Source organism: Ascaphus truei, chromosome 14 (genome assembly GCF_040206685.1).
Source record: "Ascaphus truei isolate aAscTru1 chromosome 14, aAscTru1.hap1, whole genome shotgun sequence".
NCBI lineage: Eukaryota > Metazoa > Chordata > Amphibia > Anura > Ascaphidae > Ascaphus > Ascaphus truei.
This window is the reverse complement of record NC_134496.1, coordinates 27389226-27405234: the sequence shown is the minus strand read 5'-3', so window position 1 is coordinate 27405234 and position 16009 is coordinate 27389226. Positions and strand designations below refer to the sequence as shown.

The 16009-nt window shown below is 41.3% G+C and overlaps 1 protein-coding gene across 3 annotated transcripts in view; it reads left to right on the top strand.

Annotated features, from left to right (window-relative positions):
• Nucleotides 1–16009, top strand: part of PID1 (phosphotyrosine interaction domain containing 1) — a 46452-nt gene that overhangs the window by 17688 nt on the left and 12755 nt on the right. For all 3 annotated transcript variants that reach the window (XM_075570192.1, XM_075570190.1, XM_075570191.1), the window contains exon 2: nt 9035–9181. In XM_075570192.1, coding sequence (XP_075426307.1) covers nt 9047–9181 — 135 coding nt within the window. In that variant the 5' untranslated portion in view covers nt 9035–9046. The remainder of the gene's footprint in view (nt 1–9034; nt 9182–16009) is intronic.

Below are 16009 nucleotides of genomic sequence, written 5' to 3'. Positions count from 1 at the left end.
TTGCCATATCTGGAAGGACGCATGGTACATCATTGATGGTTTCTTCTCGCTTGTCCTATTTGGTTGTGCCCTGTATTACCTGTGTTCCCATATCATTTCATGTTGAAGTGTTCACTCTTTAAGTGCTCCGTCTTTTATTGTTGATCCATTGTCTTGTTTGAGTGGAATGATTTGTCTTTGTTTTTCCATACAGAAGTAATTGTTTTGTCTTTAAGCCTTTGTTATCTTCAATAGTCTTCCTCATCATATCCCGGTTCAATCTACTTACATTTTCAGTTACACGTTTGGGGATTGTCTTGCACAGCTCTACATTTTAAATTCTTATTTTTACTTCTTGGGATTGCTTGATTCCTTGTCGTTTCCTCATTAACTGTTTGGTCTCATCAGATATTTTCTCATCCTGTTTTTTGTTAGAGATTTCCTCTAGTTTTTTTTTCTGGGCTTTCAACTACAATCTTCAAAAGTTCTTCATAATCATTTGTTAAAGTGTCCCTACATATTTTGAGCAAGATGAAGGGATTTTTCTGTTCTAGTTGAAAGTCTCTGCTGTGCTTCGTGGGATTGATGCTGCTGGGTTAAAAAAAAAATGTATTTATTTATTATTATTTTTTTTTTTAAACGGTTCCTTTTGAACATTTTCATAAATTATAAAGATGAATGGCGAAACAAACAAACAGGGATGAGGGATTTTGTCTTCCTTTTTTTTAATCAGTTTTCTTCTTTCCAACTTCGCATTCAGATGTAATCTGCAGTGACCCAAATTGGCGATCACTCTTGTCAGAACGGTTAAGGACTATGCAGTCTTCGGTTACGTGTTTCTTGTTAGTTAGGATATCGCACCCTGATAAAGAGCCATGGCTCAAAACGCGTAGGTGCGTTTTTTTTGTTAATCCTTTGTACAAACTACTTAGGATATAGCCAATTTCATTCCTGACTCCATTGGGTCCCTTCCATATCCATTTGGTTTCTTCCTGAAGAATGAATTCATGTTTTCACACGCTGCAAATTCTACTAATCTGCCCCCACGTTCATTCCCGTTACTGTATCTATACTTACCAACTGATGGGCACCAATTTTTGCATTGAAATCACCCATAACGATCTTGAGGTGAAAATTTCCATTGTTAAGTTGGTTGACTTCGTGGTAGAAGTCTTCCACTTCATTTATTGTCTGCCTTCCCTTGGGGAAGTCGTTATCTCCCTGTGTCTCAGGCAATGACGTTTAGATGGTAATCTCTATTGGCAGATGTACAGTGCTGCGTTCATTTCCAGTGCTAAATTGTTTGTGTGTGTGTGTGTGTTTGCCTGCTCTATAATGTCTGTATTGGTTCTGGAGAGAATTAGATTTGTTGCAGTGTGTGCTACTTGAAAGGATAAAGTATTGCATTTGTGTGGGGAAATAGCTCCCATTCCTGGACCATGAGCCTCTTTTCTGATTCACTTGCTAACAGGACACAGCTGTCTGGCAATCCCTCCCATAGCATCTGTAACAGTCTGTCTTTCCTTGCTTGCGACCTTCCTGAAAACCGCACCATCCCCTCATACTCTCCTGCCAGTCTGTTCACCTAGGACGAGCCCATCCTTTATTCCGGCCAGTCCTCATCACTGTGGGAATGAATAAGGGCAAATCATTAACTTTTTTTGTCAGTCATTACCACTTCATTATGTTTGAATGTTAGACACACCAAGCTCATTAACTCCATAACAGCCAGCACCATATAGTCTGGGAGTGCACCGCTGGATTAAAAGTAGTTTTTCAACACACGTCATCTTCCCTCATCTGCTCATTTTATGTTGACCCATCCCAGTCTGTTAGTTATGTCACTAAGCCATGTAGGGACTACAGAGACGGTAGGGAGATTTGATGGTGACCCCTTCCACTGGTCACTACGTCTAAGCCAAGAGCATAGCCATAATTATGTAACCGCAGGGCCCCCTGTACCTGCCACTGTTAACTTCTGCAAATTCTCAATTGTTTTCAAATTCCTTGCACAGCTTGCTGACCAAGTCATCCCCACTTTCTCCAGATGTGACCCCCCCCCCCCCTCTGCTTCCCGTCTGCTCTTTTCTCTCGTGCTTTGCTAGCCAGTCTGTTATTGTATTGCATTATTTTTTTTTTTATTCTAAGTTTGGCAGATGTTTTAGTTTACTTAACTTGGACATTTTGAAAAGCTGAATGGAAAACAATCTTCCTTTTTTTAAAGATTGCGCAAAAGGGCGGGAGTCAGTTCTTGTTCTTGCTAAATCCCTGAAGCTGCAGTAGGATTTACCTTAGTCAGTGGATAAATACAAGTGTCGCTGCCTGGTTAAGGGTTAAAATGTTTGGGGTTTCCCTTGTGTTCTGGTTCTAAACATTTTTCTGGTGTTTTGAACATTTGGTTTTAGTTCTAAATACTTTTTTCTCTTTTTGATTCTGAACACTTTTCTGTTTTTCATTCCCGGTTTGTCAAAACTTGATATGTTTGCTTTTAAAAAAAACCTCAAAATAAGCGGCATAATGCTAAAATAGCATAAGAATGCATGAAAAGTGCTTAAAAGAAGTAGAAATAATATGCCTCAGATTAACCTGAAGAATCCTAGTGATGTTATCCTAGGCCTAGGGTGTTACGTTTTGGTAAAATATTTTGAATTGCATGAACCATAACAGAAAAATAGGAATTGCATTACAAACACTAACTGTACAATGTGCAGTGCAAAATCATCATGTGCTCTGCAGATTTTCCTGATTCTGACCCTCTTCGCTTTGAAACCCCTTTTCTTTTAAAAAATATTTCAAAATAGCGCGTGTAGAGCAAGGAATTCTGCAAGGGGGGGTTTGTCACGAAGCTTTGATGTGCTCACTTTGTAGATGCGATAACTTCAGGTCTGATGAGATGTCCGTGCCATTGCTACACTCACCTGCTGAAAAGTATTACCTCTATAATATACTCTCTCTGTATATCTTTTATATAGCACCCACAGTGCTTTGCGTTTTTACAAGAGAGACGACGCAATACTGGGAATTATAATACAATAAGTGCAACGAACACAATCGGACAATAGGAAAGGAAATCCCTGGCCCAATGAGCTTACACTTTAAGTTGCAGTGAACGTAAAAACTTTATTTTAGTTTTACTTATTGCTTTGGTGCCTCTGCGTGGGGGTGTTGAGTACTTCCTCCGCAATCTTCTCCCCACCCCCTCCCCACTGCCATTACTTGGTGCAGGCGCATGAAATCTGAGTATATTTGAAGGCATGCATCATTCTCTTACCCATCTATTTACAGCGGGATATAATTGTTATGTATTGTTATGTAACGAACGCACGCTATCCTCTGTTAATCCCACGAAGTCAATAAGTGGTGGAAATTCTTAAGAGATAAACCGGCACGTAGTCAGTGGTTCAAAGCCGCACGTTTCAGCATTCTTCCACCACCACCCCTTCCCCCCTCTAAATAAATACGCTGTATAGAGCAGGATATGATCCTGCATCCACTGTGTACAAATGTCTCACTTTAAGCTCTTGGCTGCCAGATTCATTTTTATGATGTCCATTGGCAGATGAGTTTGCATACAGGGTCTCAACTGACTACATTGGATTGCAGGACCATGTAGATATGTTTTTATAGCGCCAACCTGGTGTCAGCTCCTTGTTACCTTGGGCAATTCACTTTATCTCCCTGTGCCTCAGGCACCAAAAAAAATAGATTGTAAGCTCCACGGGGCAGGGACTGTGCCTGCAAAATGTCTCTGAAAAGCGCAATGTAAAACTAGCAGCGCTATACAGGAACATGCTAAAAAAAAAGGGGGCGGGGGGTGAATGTCGTGTTCAGGATTAATAGGTTGAGGGTGAGTGTGTTGTGTAAAAAGGGAGATAAATGTGGTGTGTTGAGTAAATGGGTGAATGTGGAGTGTGGTAATGAGGGGTGGTGAAAAGGATTGAGTGTAAGCAAGGGGGTGGGGGTGAGGGAGATCTGAAGAGCAGGGGAGAGCCCCGAGATTTAAAAAAAAAATCTTTTAGGGGTGCCTTTCTCTAAGGTTGAACGGCTGGCTTAGAATCTGTAGGAAAAGCATATTGTAGAGTATAGGGAGTACTGGTCATCCAGGGCTATTTAACCCACTTGTTCAACAAAGCGTTTAGAGAGGGAAGGTGTTTGGCGGAAATTGAGATTGACTTCTGGAGGTAGGGTGTAGAACCTCTTTCCATCTGAAAGTGGTGCTGACCCGCAGTTGTGTGGAACTCTTTCCCTGTGAGGTCTGTCTGGTTCCAGAAAGAGGTTATTATTTAAAAGGCTCATGGAGATCTCAAAGATCATTAGTATCTAATAGCGTTTTACAAGCAGCTTCCTCTTGGTACACATTTTACGTTTTCTAATGTGCCAGCACATCAGAGGTAGACATCTCTTGAACCAGTGACCACCTAGTAAAAAGTAATTGTAATGGGGGGGCTTGTTCTACTTTGAGGAATCCTTTCACTGTTCACAGAAAGACCTAAAGCCAACATTGTTCCTAGAGGCTAAAAGCACAAGCTGTAAATGAAGAAAGTGAAGCGTGTGCTGCCATAGTGCGATCATATATATATTTTTTTTTTAATCTCTCCGATTATAGTGCATCAAGAGCACTTGGAATAATAAAAAAATATATCAAAAAGTTAAAATAAATTACAAATCCAAATGTAATTTATATAGAGCTTCCCAAATCAAATGAAGAAGCCGCTCCACTTAATATAAGATTCCTCCGAGAGGTAATCCAGGTTTTCAACGAAATGTATTGGGACGGACTTTATGCAGTTGACTCTGACACCCCTGTGACATGAGAGGGGAAAGCGCCACTCCAGGATTACACCTGAGAAACAGCGGAGACACCGCTGGGGACCAGCATCAAGACACTGCTATTCTATGCTGTTGATCTAGCATCGTATAGTAAGGGCAAAACCTATTTACTTAAATCGTTGGATTTGTAACTTGATAGAATAAAAAAATATGCGTGCTGTTGATACGCTAGAAATCAATTCCAATAACATTTGATCGCACTTTGGGAGCATGTGCTTCTTTTCTTAGTTTCCAGATTTCTACCATGGATGGGGTACCATCCAACGGAGCAGCAGCTTACCCAGCGAACAAGTTTGGCGGTCCAGTTTCTCTATGGACATCTGATCCATCAGTACTCGTGTCACAAATCCATTACGTAGCTATGTTGCGTTTTTGATATTTTTTATTGAGAGAGACTTTATTTGGTGCAACTATACACTTATATACTTTTTTTTTTTTGTGTATGTTGAACCCGTGGAGTAATATTTTTGCAACATTAGGTCACTTATCATTGTCGCATTATGCTATTAATCTTTTATCTCTTGATTTTTGCTTTTCACTTACAAAATGTCATACAATAGGCTATATCGTCTAGTTACATAGGGAGCACGGATATTTCTTTCTTCTGCTGCTTGAAAGCACAAGTTCACTTGTTCACTTCTTATCTAAACAGATACCTGGCTACTGTCCCGGCATGAATAAGGTGTTTTTTTGTTGTCTTTCATATGTTTTTAAGCACAATTGGCTCTTCACGCCTCTCCCTCTTGTGTAATTGTTGACCGCCAGCGGGTGGGCTTGACAATAACTCTGATACATAATCTGTAGAAACAAACAGAAAAAACTGCTGTGAGAAGAGAAACTAATATACACCATTAAAGCCGCAATCCCTCCCACATTCTTTAGCGTGATGGGAACCGAAGGGCCCCTGGAGCTGAGCAGCACTATTATCAGATCAGGCGCCCATTTAAAATCCCTTTGATAACCAGGAAGTAATACTGGTAACTTCACCCCAGAGCTGAAAATAGTGTGTGTGTGTGTGTGTGTGTGTGTGTGTGTGTGTGTGTGTGTGCGTGTCCGGTCTCTTTTTCCTTCTGTCGCTCTCATTTGGGATTTCCGGCCGCTTTGGACAATGTAGAATAAGGCCCCAAGGGTGTATGCCGGCACTGAGCAAACCGCAAAATGATTGAATTTGGCCTGCCACAGCTAGGGCCCCCATCTCTCCCGCATTCAGTTCCTGGGGCATGTGGTAGAAAAGGGAGCCCACACAGGTGGTCGTAACACGAATGTTGGGTCCCATCCAAAGTCGGACCCAACTTCTGCCATCGCAGCCTTGATGGGGTGGGAGAGATGAGGGTAGTAAGAGTGAAAAGGGGAGGTGTGGGGACAAGCTGGTGAGGCCTTGGAAGTGTCCCGCCAGCCAAAATAATTGCCCACCCCTGATGCATGTTGTCTGCCTTTAAAGGTGAACGTGTATAAATTAAGACCAGCTCGCTTGCCACCCAATAATTAGGGTCTTGATAGTTACGAGTGTAAATATGTTTTTACTTGTGTACGTTCTGTAATTTCTTCCATTATGGGCTGCTTGTTTGGCATTAATCATTGAGGATCTCAGGCGTGTGGAATGCGAACAGATTCCTTGGAACACAAGTTATTTAGCTTCTCTTTTTTTTTTCAGTGTGCCTTTTATTCATTTATTGGGCTGACCTAAAAACTGTACATGATGAGTTTTCCATGCCTTAGAAAACATGTCAAATTGGAATCTTGTTTAATTAAAATGTACATAGGGTTATAATGTGAAAATTGCAATGGAAAGTCAGAGATATTGTTAAATTATACTCACCTATCATCTCCCTTCCCCCTCCCCCCATTTAAGTGTTGGGCAACGTGTTCCACCTCAAAGTGGGGTCTTTCGTCAGGACTAGGAGGGTTTGCAATTTAACTGTGTCATAGTGATAAATTACAGAATATTGTTAAATTACAGTATTTGTTTTTTTATAGCAGTCTCGCCAAGAAGCAAAATCAATCAGTACCAGTTACATGTTATAGGGTTAAAATTCCAGGGAATATTTTCACTCTTCAAATACTAAGACCACAAAAAAAAAGGAATGTCAAAGTTGTACTGTGCCCTCACTAGCACTTTGGATAAACTGCCCTGTAGATCCTGTCTAAAGCACTGCTTTGCAGCCAGTGTCAATAATTACTACAGTATTACTTTAATTATTATTCTCATTTATAAAGTGTCAGCCTATTCCGCAGCGCAGTGCAATAGGGTTGGATCACTAGAGCAACATTTCAAACCTTAACATACATTGGTACAGTAGGTAAGGAGGGCCCTGCCGCAAGGAACTTACACTCTACAATGAACTAGAATAACAAAGTCTAGAATGTTAGCATCGGCTTTGCTGGCTGGTACTGTAGTTTTCTCTTGCAACATGATTTCTCTTGACGTTTTGAGGCTTTTTTTTTTGGAGAACTGAGCGTCATAGTAAAGGATGTTCATAGTTTGGATAGCCTTATGGTGTGGATTTGTGTCAAGAATGTTAATGATTTGTTTAAGAATACTGTAGTATGTGCTTTAGTTATTTGCTGAATGGGCTTAGAAAGCAGGGAAACGTGTGGTTTTTATCTTTCTAGTCAAAAAATGTTTTAAATCAATAACATTTCACACATTCTCAAGACTGATGAATTTGTGCAGAGAACCCCACATAAACACAGATATTCGGGATTACACTTGGATATGAAAGTGTTTGCACTCTGCTCTTTATTGCTAGCAGCTGAATGAGTGCATTTTACAGACTCCCTGTATACATGCAATGAGTTAGAAAGTTTGTTTTGCTACAGGCCTCCTGTATTAATACACACGTCCCACTAAAGTTTCAGGAACTCGGGCTAAAAGGATCATCCCCCACTTTGTGAAACTTTGATGGGAAAAACATGTGCTTTAAGAAGTGGAAATGCACACACGTGTGGGGTCATTGAGAGATTGAACTCCCAAAGGCTGGGCAACTGAGCCCAACATGTGGCTGGCTTTATGTAGCTGCCATGTTCTTTTAAAGAGGCAATCCCTGTTGATTTGCAAAATAACATTTGTGAAACCAACTACAGGCATACCCCGCATTAATGTACGCAATGGGACCGGAGCATGTATGTAAAGCGAAAAATGTACTTAAAGTGAAGCACGACCTTTTTTGCACTTATTGATGCTTGTACTGTACTGCAATCGTCATATACGTGCATAACTGATGTAAATAACGCATGTGTAACAGGCTCTATAGTCTCCCTGCTTGCGCACAGCTTCGGTACAGGTAGGGAGCCGGTATTGCTGTTCAGGACGTGTTGACAGGCGTATGCGCGAGCTGCCGTTTGCCTATTGGACGATATGTCCTTAGTCGCGAGTGTACTTAAAGTGAGTGCCCTTAAACCGGGGTGTGCCTGTACATGTTATAACCCTCAAACAAATGTGGTCAGGCTTGTACAAAGTCTTCGCTGTTTTGGTTTCTTGCGGAATGAAGAATTTTCTTTTCATCAGGGTCTCCAAATTTGGGGTGCACTTCTCAATCAAGTGTTTCCTCAACCTCTAGCTCACCATGTTCCTCTTAAAGCCAATAAAGATTAGGAGGGAGGAGAGCGGGGGCTTTGCCTGCGCAAAACCAGAGTAAATGAAACCCGTCTCGTTTCCAAAGTAAAAATTATTCAAAAATACTTGTAGGTGTCTGAATTTTTGCAATCCCTTAGATTTCACTTCAGAGACCTTTCCCCCCAAAAAATTAGCCTACTTTTAACCCCTTTGCTGCCAGAGAGACCTGCAACACATTGTTCACAAAGCAGCGATTTGCAGGCCCTTCTGGCAGTGATGGGGTTTAAATAATCCCTGTTAAAAACTGAGTTCTTTTCAGCAAAGCACGGAGAAGAAAATAAATCTGTGCTTTTGGGAAGGCGTTCCAGGAAATAAAGCTTGCATTACCGGACATGTCATGTGTAATGTGGTCTCGCAGCCACCATCCCAAAGCAGAGCTTCGGGGCTAGCCCATGAACAAATGGTCAGAATATTATCTTGTGTTTTTGTTTTTTCTTTGTATTTTGTTGGCTTTTTGCATTTGATTTAGTTTGTGAATAATAAAAAGACCATAGAATGGGAGATGCATTATATACTTTTGTTGGGAGGATCAGGAGACTGACTTTCTGTCCTTGATCAGTTCTGTGTAATCGGTTAACTTTAATATCCTTTCTCTCACCGGTTTCTCAGCACTTCCAGACCATGCTAAAATCCAAGCTGAACGTCCTAACCCTCCGGAAAGAGCCTCTCCCAGCTGTGATCTACCACCAGCCAGACGACATCGAACTTTGCACCACGACTCCGCTCATGAAATCCCGGCCACACGCAGGATGCAAGGTACTAAACCTGTACATGCAGGGGGACCCCCTTTTATACAGCATCACCTAATCTGTAGAGAAGTCTGTTTAAGTTCATGGGATACTGCTTAGAAACGGCAGTAAAATGCTTAATAACTACAATACTTTTCCTAAATTGTACATTACACTGCATGTCTGTCGTTATTTATATCGTTTATGAACAAAATAGAGGATCCAGGGCACTACGGGTTTGTAGAAAATAAATTTATTCTAGGCACACACCACGTTTCGAGCTGTATAAAGCTCTTTCTCAAGTGACTGGAGATATTGAAAGAGGTTACACAAGGAGATCCACAGAAGTGCATGAAAAATAAAAGTAAATATTATGACCGATGGCCCGCTAGGATTCGAGGAGATTCACAGAGACCGTAGGAAGTACATGAGTGCTACTAGAATTATAGGGTACAGTTGAAAGATCATGTGCAGTATGTTGGTGCCATGTTCAACTGAAAAACTGTCTGTTTATGCAATGTATTTGGTTAGGGGTTCAAGGTAAAATACATTCCGGTGCAGATCTAGCAAATAAGGAAGGGAAAAAATATATATATATATAAAAAATTTTTTTTTTTTTTCACATAGACTTCAAAAATAGAAACATTCACTTTTACAGCGGAAGCAAATTAATAATGGTTGTACTTGTAAGTGATTAAATCTAAGTGGCAATTATATTAATAATGCTAAAAATCCTATATTTACAAATAATTTGCAGAAAATACAGTTCCAGTGGCAGGTATAATAACTATGTGGAATCTGTACTAGTTCTTGGGTAATGTGGAAAAAGTGCACAGAGTGCGTCAGAAATAAAAACCCTGCAGTGGTTAATAGGAACAGATCTGTTGATCACGTACGTAAATTCCCAGCGGATTCCGGCTGTGATTGATTCCATTTGGATATTTGAACAATAACATCCTGAAAAGACTGCTTTTGTTAAACATATTTAAGCCACCACAAACCACGTGATTACAAGTATTTTCTTGCATCACCCCTCGGCCCCTCTCGTGCCGTTTGGGTTCAGAAGGGATGTCGTGATAATTTCTTTAGAAATTCACAATGTTAATCACCTTGAAAAATACGTTTTATACATTTAATGGTGACTTCCATCGTGTAATCCTTTATTGGAGCAGTGTGGCCATAACTGTGCTCTTGGGAGATTTGTTCTCTGTCTGGCTTCACATTATCTGATGGATTAGATTTGGTATTGGTGTTACATGTTAATTTTCATAGCTAGTCCATTTCCCCCTCCACCCCCATCCACCTGAAAACTATTGTTATTAACACTATTGGCAGTAAGGGTTAAATAATGCAGTAAAAATCCTTCTGCTCCCCCTTCAGCAGCCCGGTCGGTGAACCTGGATACTTGGTTGGAGCCGCAGGGAAGCGGATATGAAGATGTGTGAGGATAGATGAGACCGTCCATAGAGACAGCTCCCATTTGTTATCCGAGCAGTGTGCCAGATTTTTACCGAAATTTGAGTGTGGGCCAAACTCTGTTCCAGCTTGGTGTATGTTTGTATGTAGCGCACAGCCCAGTGTTAATCTAAACAAGCAGTGCTGATGTATAGTCACCAACCAACTTTTGTAGAGGAAAAGCTGGGCTCCGTCGTAGTTTCCACAAGTCCTGTGTAACCAATCACCAGGGATCTGGATAGCCCACAGCAAATGGAACAAGCAGTCGTTGAACAGGTTAACCCAGCACACGGGGTGCTTTATATTGAGCTCCCACCAAACAGCTGTGAATAAGGAATCCTCTTTGCTTCACCAACTGGGCCGAGTTTCCCGCGCAACATAATGGTGTCAGTGACGCAACCCAATGTGTTTCATCACCGACACGTGACTTCAGCAGGGTTTAGCCTTCAGTGCTCTCCAGGCACCTTAAATAGTCTCTGGGTGCTTGGCATTCGCTGTGGGAGCTACCAAAATCACCCATAATTCCTTGTTAAGATGCTGTTTGGGGCCTTACTAAGTGCGCAGTCCCGACACCTGTTTGGTCTGAGGAAGGGACTTCTGTCCTGAAACGTTACTACATAACGCTCTGATGCATTAATACATTTGGTAATCTTTTGATACCACCATATTTTGTGTGCTCCTTCTTTTTTCTCCTACCTTGCCATTGATACGTCTAGGGCAGTGTTTCTCAACCTTGTTTTCTGCAGGGCACTCTATTGGGATCATTCCATCATTTTATCAATTGTCACATTTAAGTTCAAATAAAGCTGGGTAGAAACGGAAAATAAGTAGTTCATGGCAATTTTACGTTTACAGCTAAACTTGGTGTTCTCATAATCGCTGTAAATGTAATTATACATTTATAAATATCCTTGTCAAATTCAGGTTTTCTACTAGTTTAAGTGAAATTCATTGTTTTCGGCAATAAATTCCCTCGCCAGCGTGGCAACCTTGGCGAGAAACACTGGTTTAGGGGATACTATGGATGGCTGATAGGGGACAAAAATGTAGTGTGTGTGTGTGTGTGTGTGTGTGTGTGTGTGTGTGTGTGTGTGTGTGTGTGTGTGTGTGTGTGTGTGTGTGTGTGTGTGTGTGTGTGTGTGTGTGTGTGTGTACACCCAGTTTAGAGATGTACCGGCAGAACTTTTAAATGTATGGTCCGTTTTAGCACCAGTGTTAACTTTGCATGCTTCAAGCCTCCTCAGTTCTCTAAAATATCCCTGTTTACATTTCAGAGTGTCAGTCATTTATAGAGTGGAACAGACCTGGGGGACCTTAGTGAGACCCATTTATCCGCTCTTGAGCGGGTTTGATTATGTATATCTTTCTTTGTATAGCACCATCCACGTACATAGCGCTTCACAGCAGTAATACACGTGACATAGGAATAGGAGACATCATTGGAATAAGCACTTCAGGCATATAAGTAACATTAGGAAAGCCTTCCCTGCCCTGGAGAGCATACAGTCTAAGTGGTAAGTAGGGTGAGCTTAGAGACCGCACCAGTTTATGAAACTGCAGGGTAATTGTAAAATAGGACTTTCCTGGTCAGATTGAGGTGTGATGTGCTGAGAACAAGGCATTTATTCAACCTGCTCTGAAGCAGCATCCCCTGTACTAGAGTAGAGTTTAGCCCCCTTTATGTGAATAAAGTGGAGTATGTAGGTATTTTATTTATATAGCGCCAACCTTGTATGCAGCGCTTTACAACATTATAATGCAAGCAAAGTAAATTGCAGACAATGGGGAGAAGTGCAACAGGTAAATGACAACATAAGGAAAGGGAGACCCTGCCCCGAAGAGCTTATAGTCAAATTGTACAGGGTTTACAGAAATCCAAATAATTCTGTATTGCTTTTCATGGCAGACATACAGAATACATGTGCTCGTTCTGTCCTCTCCCCTACAGGGAGCACTAGTGACAATATGGAATCTATCAGTTACTCGTTGGATCCCTCTCCTCGCCTGTGGTTCTGTAAGGAATTTTGTCCTCAAGGAACCTCTTGGGTGTGTGAGAATTTACAGGAATTGTGTACCATAGAGCGAGTATTTAAACATCTGGGCCAGAACGTACTTTCTGGAGCTTTATTTAAAGCAGCCGTTTTCCCCCCTACCTTCCTCCCACATTGAGTAATAACATAACCCAATAGACATGGCTGAGTTGCTCTATTTCTAATTGAAAGATGTTGAAAAAAAAATATTTTTGCTGCGATTTTACCAGTTTGTTACCCTGTCAGCTGCTACAATGGCAACCTACGTCTTAATGAGTGTGTACGGCAGTGGCCATTGTAACCACCCAGGGAGGTTACATTATTACCAACTGATAACATTTAAATAGGTAGGGGTGGCTAAATACAACTGCAGAAGGACTTTGCAATGGTAAAAAGAAAGGAGACCTTTATTTTTCATGGTAAGTAGAACAAATTCTTACTGTAAAGCGGCAATCCCCCAACCGTAACCACCCAGAAGCTTGTATGAGTTTATGTATGAGTTATGATGCGCTGGCCTTTCTGTTTTTGCTTGTATTAGTTTAGCTCTATAACGTTGGTATCTTTCCCCTGACCATGCTAAATATCATGGTTGTCTTCATCTCTAGTGTCTGAGGGTTACCATGCTGACATTTAGACTGCGCTGAGCTCCATTTTACCCTCCCGGACAAGTAATATTTCAATTGCTTATTGACTGCTGCTTTCTGTATCAGGACTTGGTCAATATGCTGGGTTCCTCGTCTCCTTATCAGCCCTGTTCAGATGAACAGAACTAAAAGCTTCTCTGACTAAGAGCAGGTAACTTCACAGCATATGAAACCAGGGCACTAAGATTGACATCATTAGAAAAACCTTGGCTGACGCCGTTCCAGCTTGGTCGGATTCTTGCCCAGCACCGCCATTTTCATTGCCCATCTTTTTGCATATTCATCAACGCAGTCTTCTGTTAATGAATTTGTCTGTATGTATTTCAGGTAACTATCACCCTGACTCCTCTGGTCACCTGAGCTCTTTAAATATATACACAGTGACGGAGCGATTAACACTGATTCCTTTTTAAGAGGCACTTGCGTTGCAGACCCCTCTTGCAGGAAAAGGATTAGTTGCGACAGGTTCAATGCCAGGACCATCCTTCCTCTAATTATAGAGGTAAATAAGGATTTTAATCAGGTAGTGTTAGGACCTGCGATATTATGGTCATGCCTTGAAAGTGGCTCGCAGGCTTATACGCTTTGGCCAAAAGGTTAACTAAATGACCCTTTTCGAAGCGATATATAGGTATTTCACTGTGTATTATTGTCACATTGGATGTTGCTCTGGACTTCTTTGTTTCTTGTTTTATACAATTAGCCACACCCAGTAGCACTCCTTTTGACACACACATATATATATATATATATATATATATATATATATATATTAGTGGTAATTTTGGGGGGGTTCTGAGAGCTTGTTGGGTATCTGTGTGTAGGAAAAATATTAGTCTCTGCCTTGTTATTGCAAGCTGGGCGTTTTAAATACCAGGTCGCATCGCTAAGGCAGTAAAACAGATGATTTTGATTTCACAATAGGCTGTGAAATGTGTTCACCTTGTAAGGATCAGATGTTACTTTCCAGGAGAGACCATCATTTCCCATATTCCTTATTCAGAGGGAGCCGCTTCTACCAGATGGCAGTAAAAAATGAAATGATATAGATATCTATATCTCTCTCAAATGGAAATATTACTATGTGCTCATTTGCATGTCTTACACAGGTTTGCAACCCCGCCTTTCACCATTATCACCCAGCAATACAGTGCTTCCACAGCAGCAAGGGATTTTGGGAAATGACATGGATCCCTATAAGTTTATGCTTGCTGCATTGCTTTTCAGCACAGCCTGGGTTAAGATACATAGGCAGTAAACCTACACACAGACAGCCGTTTCGACCTTTTGGGTCTCATCAGTGTGAGGCTGGTTATACAGGCTTTGCAATTTGAAGCTTTGGACAGGTATCCGCCACACATTATTTAAGTTATGGTGGGTAAAAAAAAGTGACAAACCCTCCACCGTAAAGCATATAGCAAATGGAAATATAACTGTATGCTCATTTGCATGTCTTAGACAGGTCTGCAACCCTACTTTTCACCATTATCGCCCAGCACACAGTGCTTCCACTATATATATATATATATATATATATATATATTGCCTTGAGCTCTGATACAGTCCATATTGATAACGTTTATAAGATTAAATCTTTTCCTTGAAGACCAGATGTGCAGGATGACGCTGAAAAGTGCGTGACAGCCAGGCTTGTGATATCCAGGCAATGAATCCTGGATTATATATACATTTATCGTGGCAGTTTTTCATTGTGTGTTTCGTGCTCCATTTGCATTCTGGACCTGAAAGGAAAGCCAATTTTCCAGGGGTGGAGGGATTGCGGTGTAATGTATTTGGGGGGGGGGGAGGTGTAATCGGGGCTGGCGCTGCCAAGTATGGCGGTGCCAACTGCTGGTGTGATGGTGCTCCTCGGTTGGGGATGCCTTTTTAAACACTTTCGCTGCCAGTGTGTTGAACTGTTTATTGGATAGCTAAAAGTCGCATAAGTACCCTTGTGCTTATTTTATAGGGATGTTTTTTTCAGCCCCAGGAATTCCCACGTGCCCCTCTGGCAGTGAAAGAGTTACGAAGCAGATTCCATCATTCCTTCCTCGTCTGCAAACAGATACAGATTTAAAGGGTTGCAGCTAATTTGATCTGTGGCTGGGAGGAGATTAATTCCCCTTTGAGCACAGGCTATACGGAATGCTTGATAAATGGCTCCGACAGTAAATTCTGTGACTCAACCGCCAGGGTAATTACCCTTCAGTCTGACTGTCCGGAAACGTCTCCCACCAGTTGTAAGAGGAGGGATTGTATTACTATGTCGAAGTCCATAAGTGAAACCGCTGTCAGAATAAACTAGCCCCTTTTTATAGAGCGGATGCCAGGGCAACTAGCAATACATTACAAACTGCCATGACATGAACGGGGTTAGAGATTGTGGGCCATTTTTACTAAGCAGTGCTATATTATACGACGCCCCATATTTATTAAGCTGTGCTGGAAGGTGTCTTATGAAGATCTTATGTAGCAGCACCGCATGGTAAATATGGCCTAATATGTATTGCAGTCTAGTTACCCTAACTTGCTTTATTTTCTTTATTACACCTAGCTCGTTTCGAATGAGCCTTTCTGTAGCATAATAAAGTGCTACATGGCATGCTCCACTCTTTAGCGTCTGGTCACAAACTAACATTCTTTTTACCACCAGTCAGATAATTTGTTGATCTGGCATTATGAATTGTTCCAGACAGTGTGCCAAGTCCACAGCAAAGTGCAGAAGAG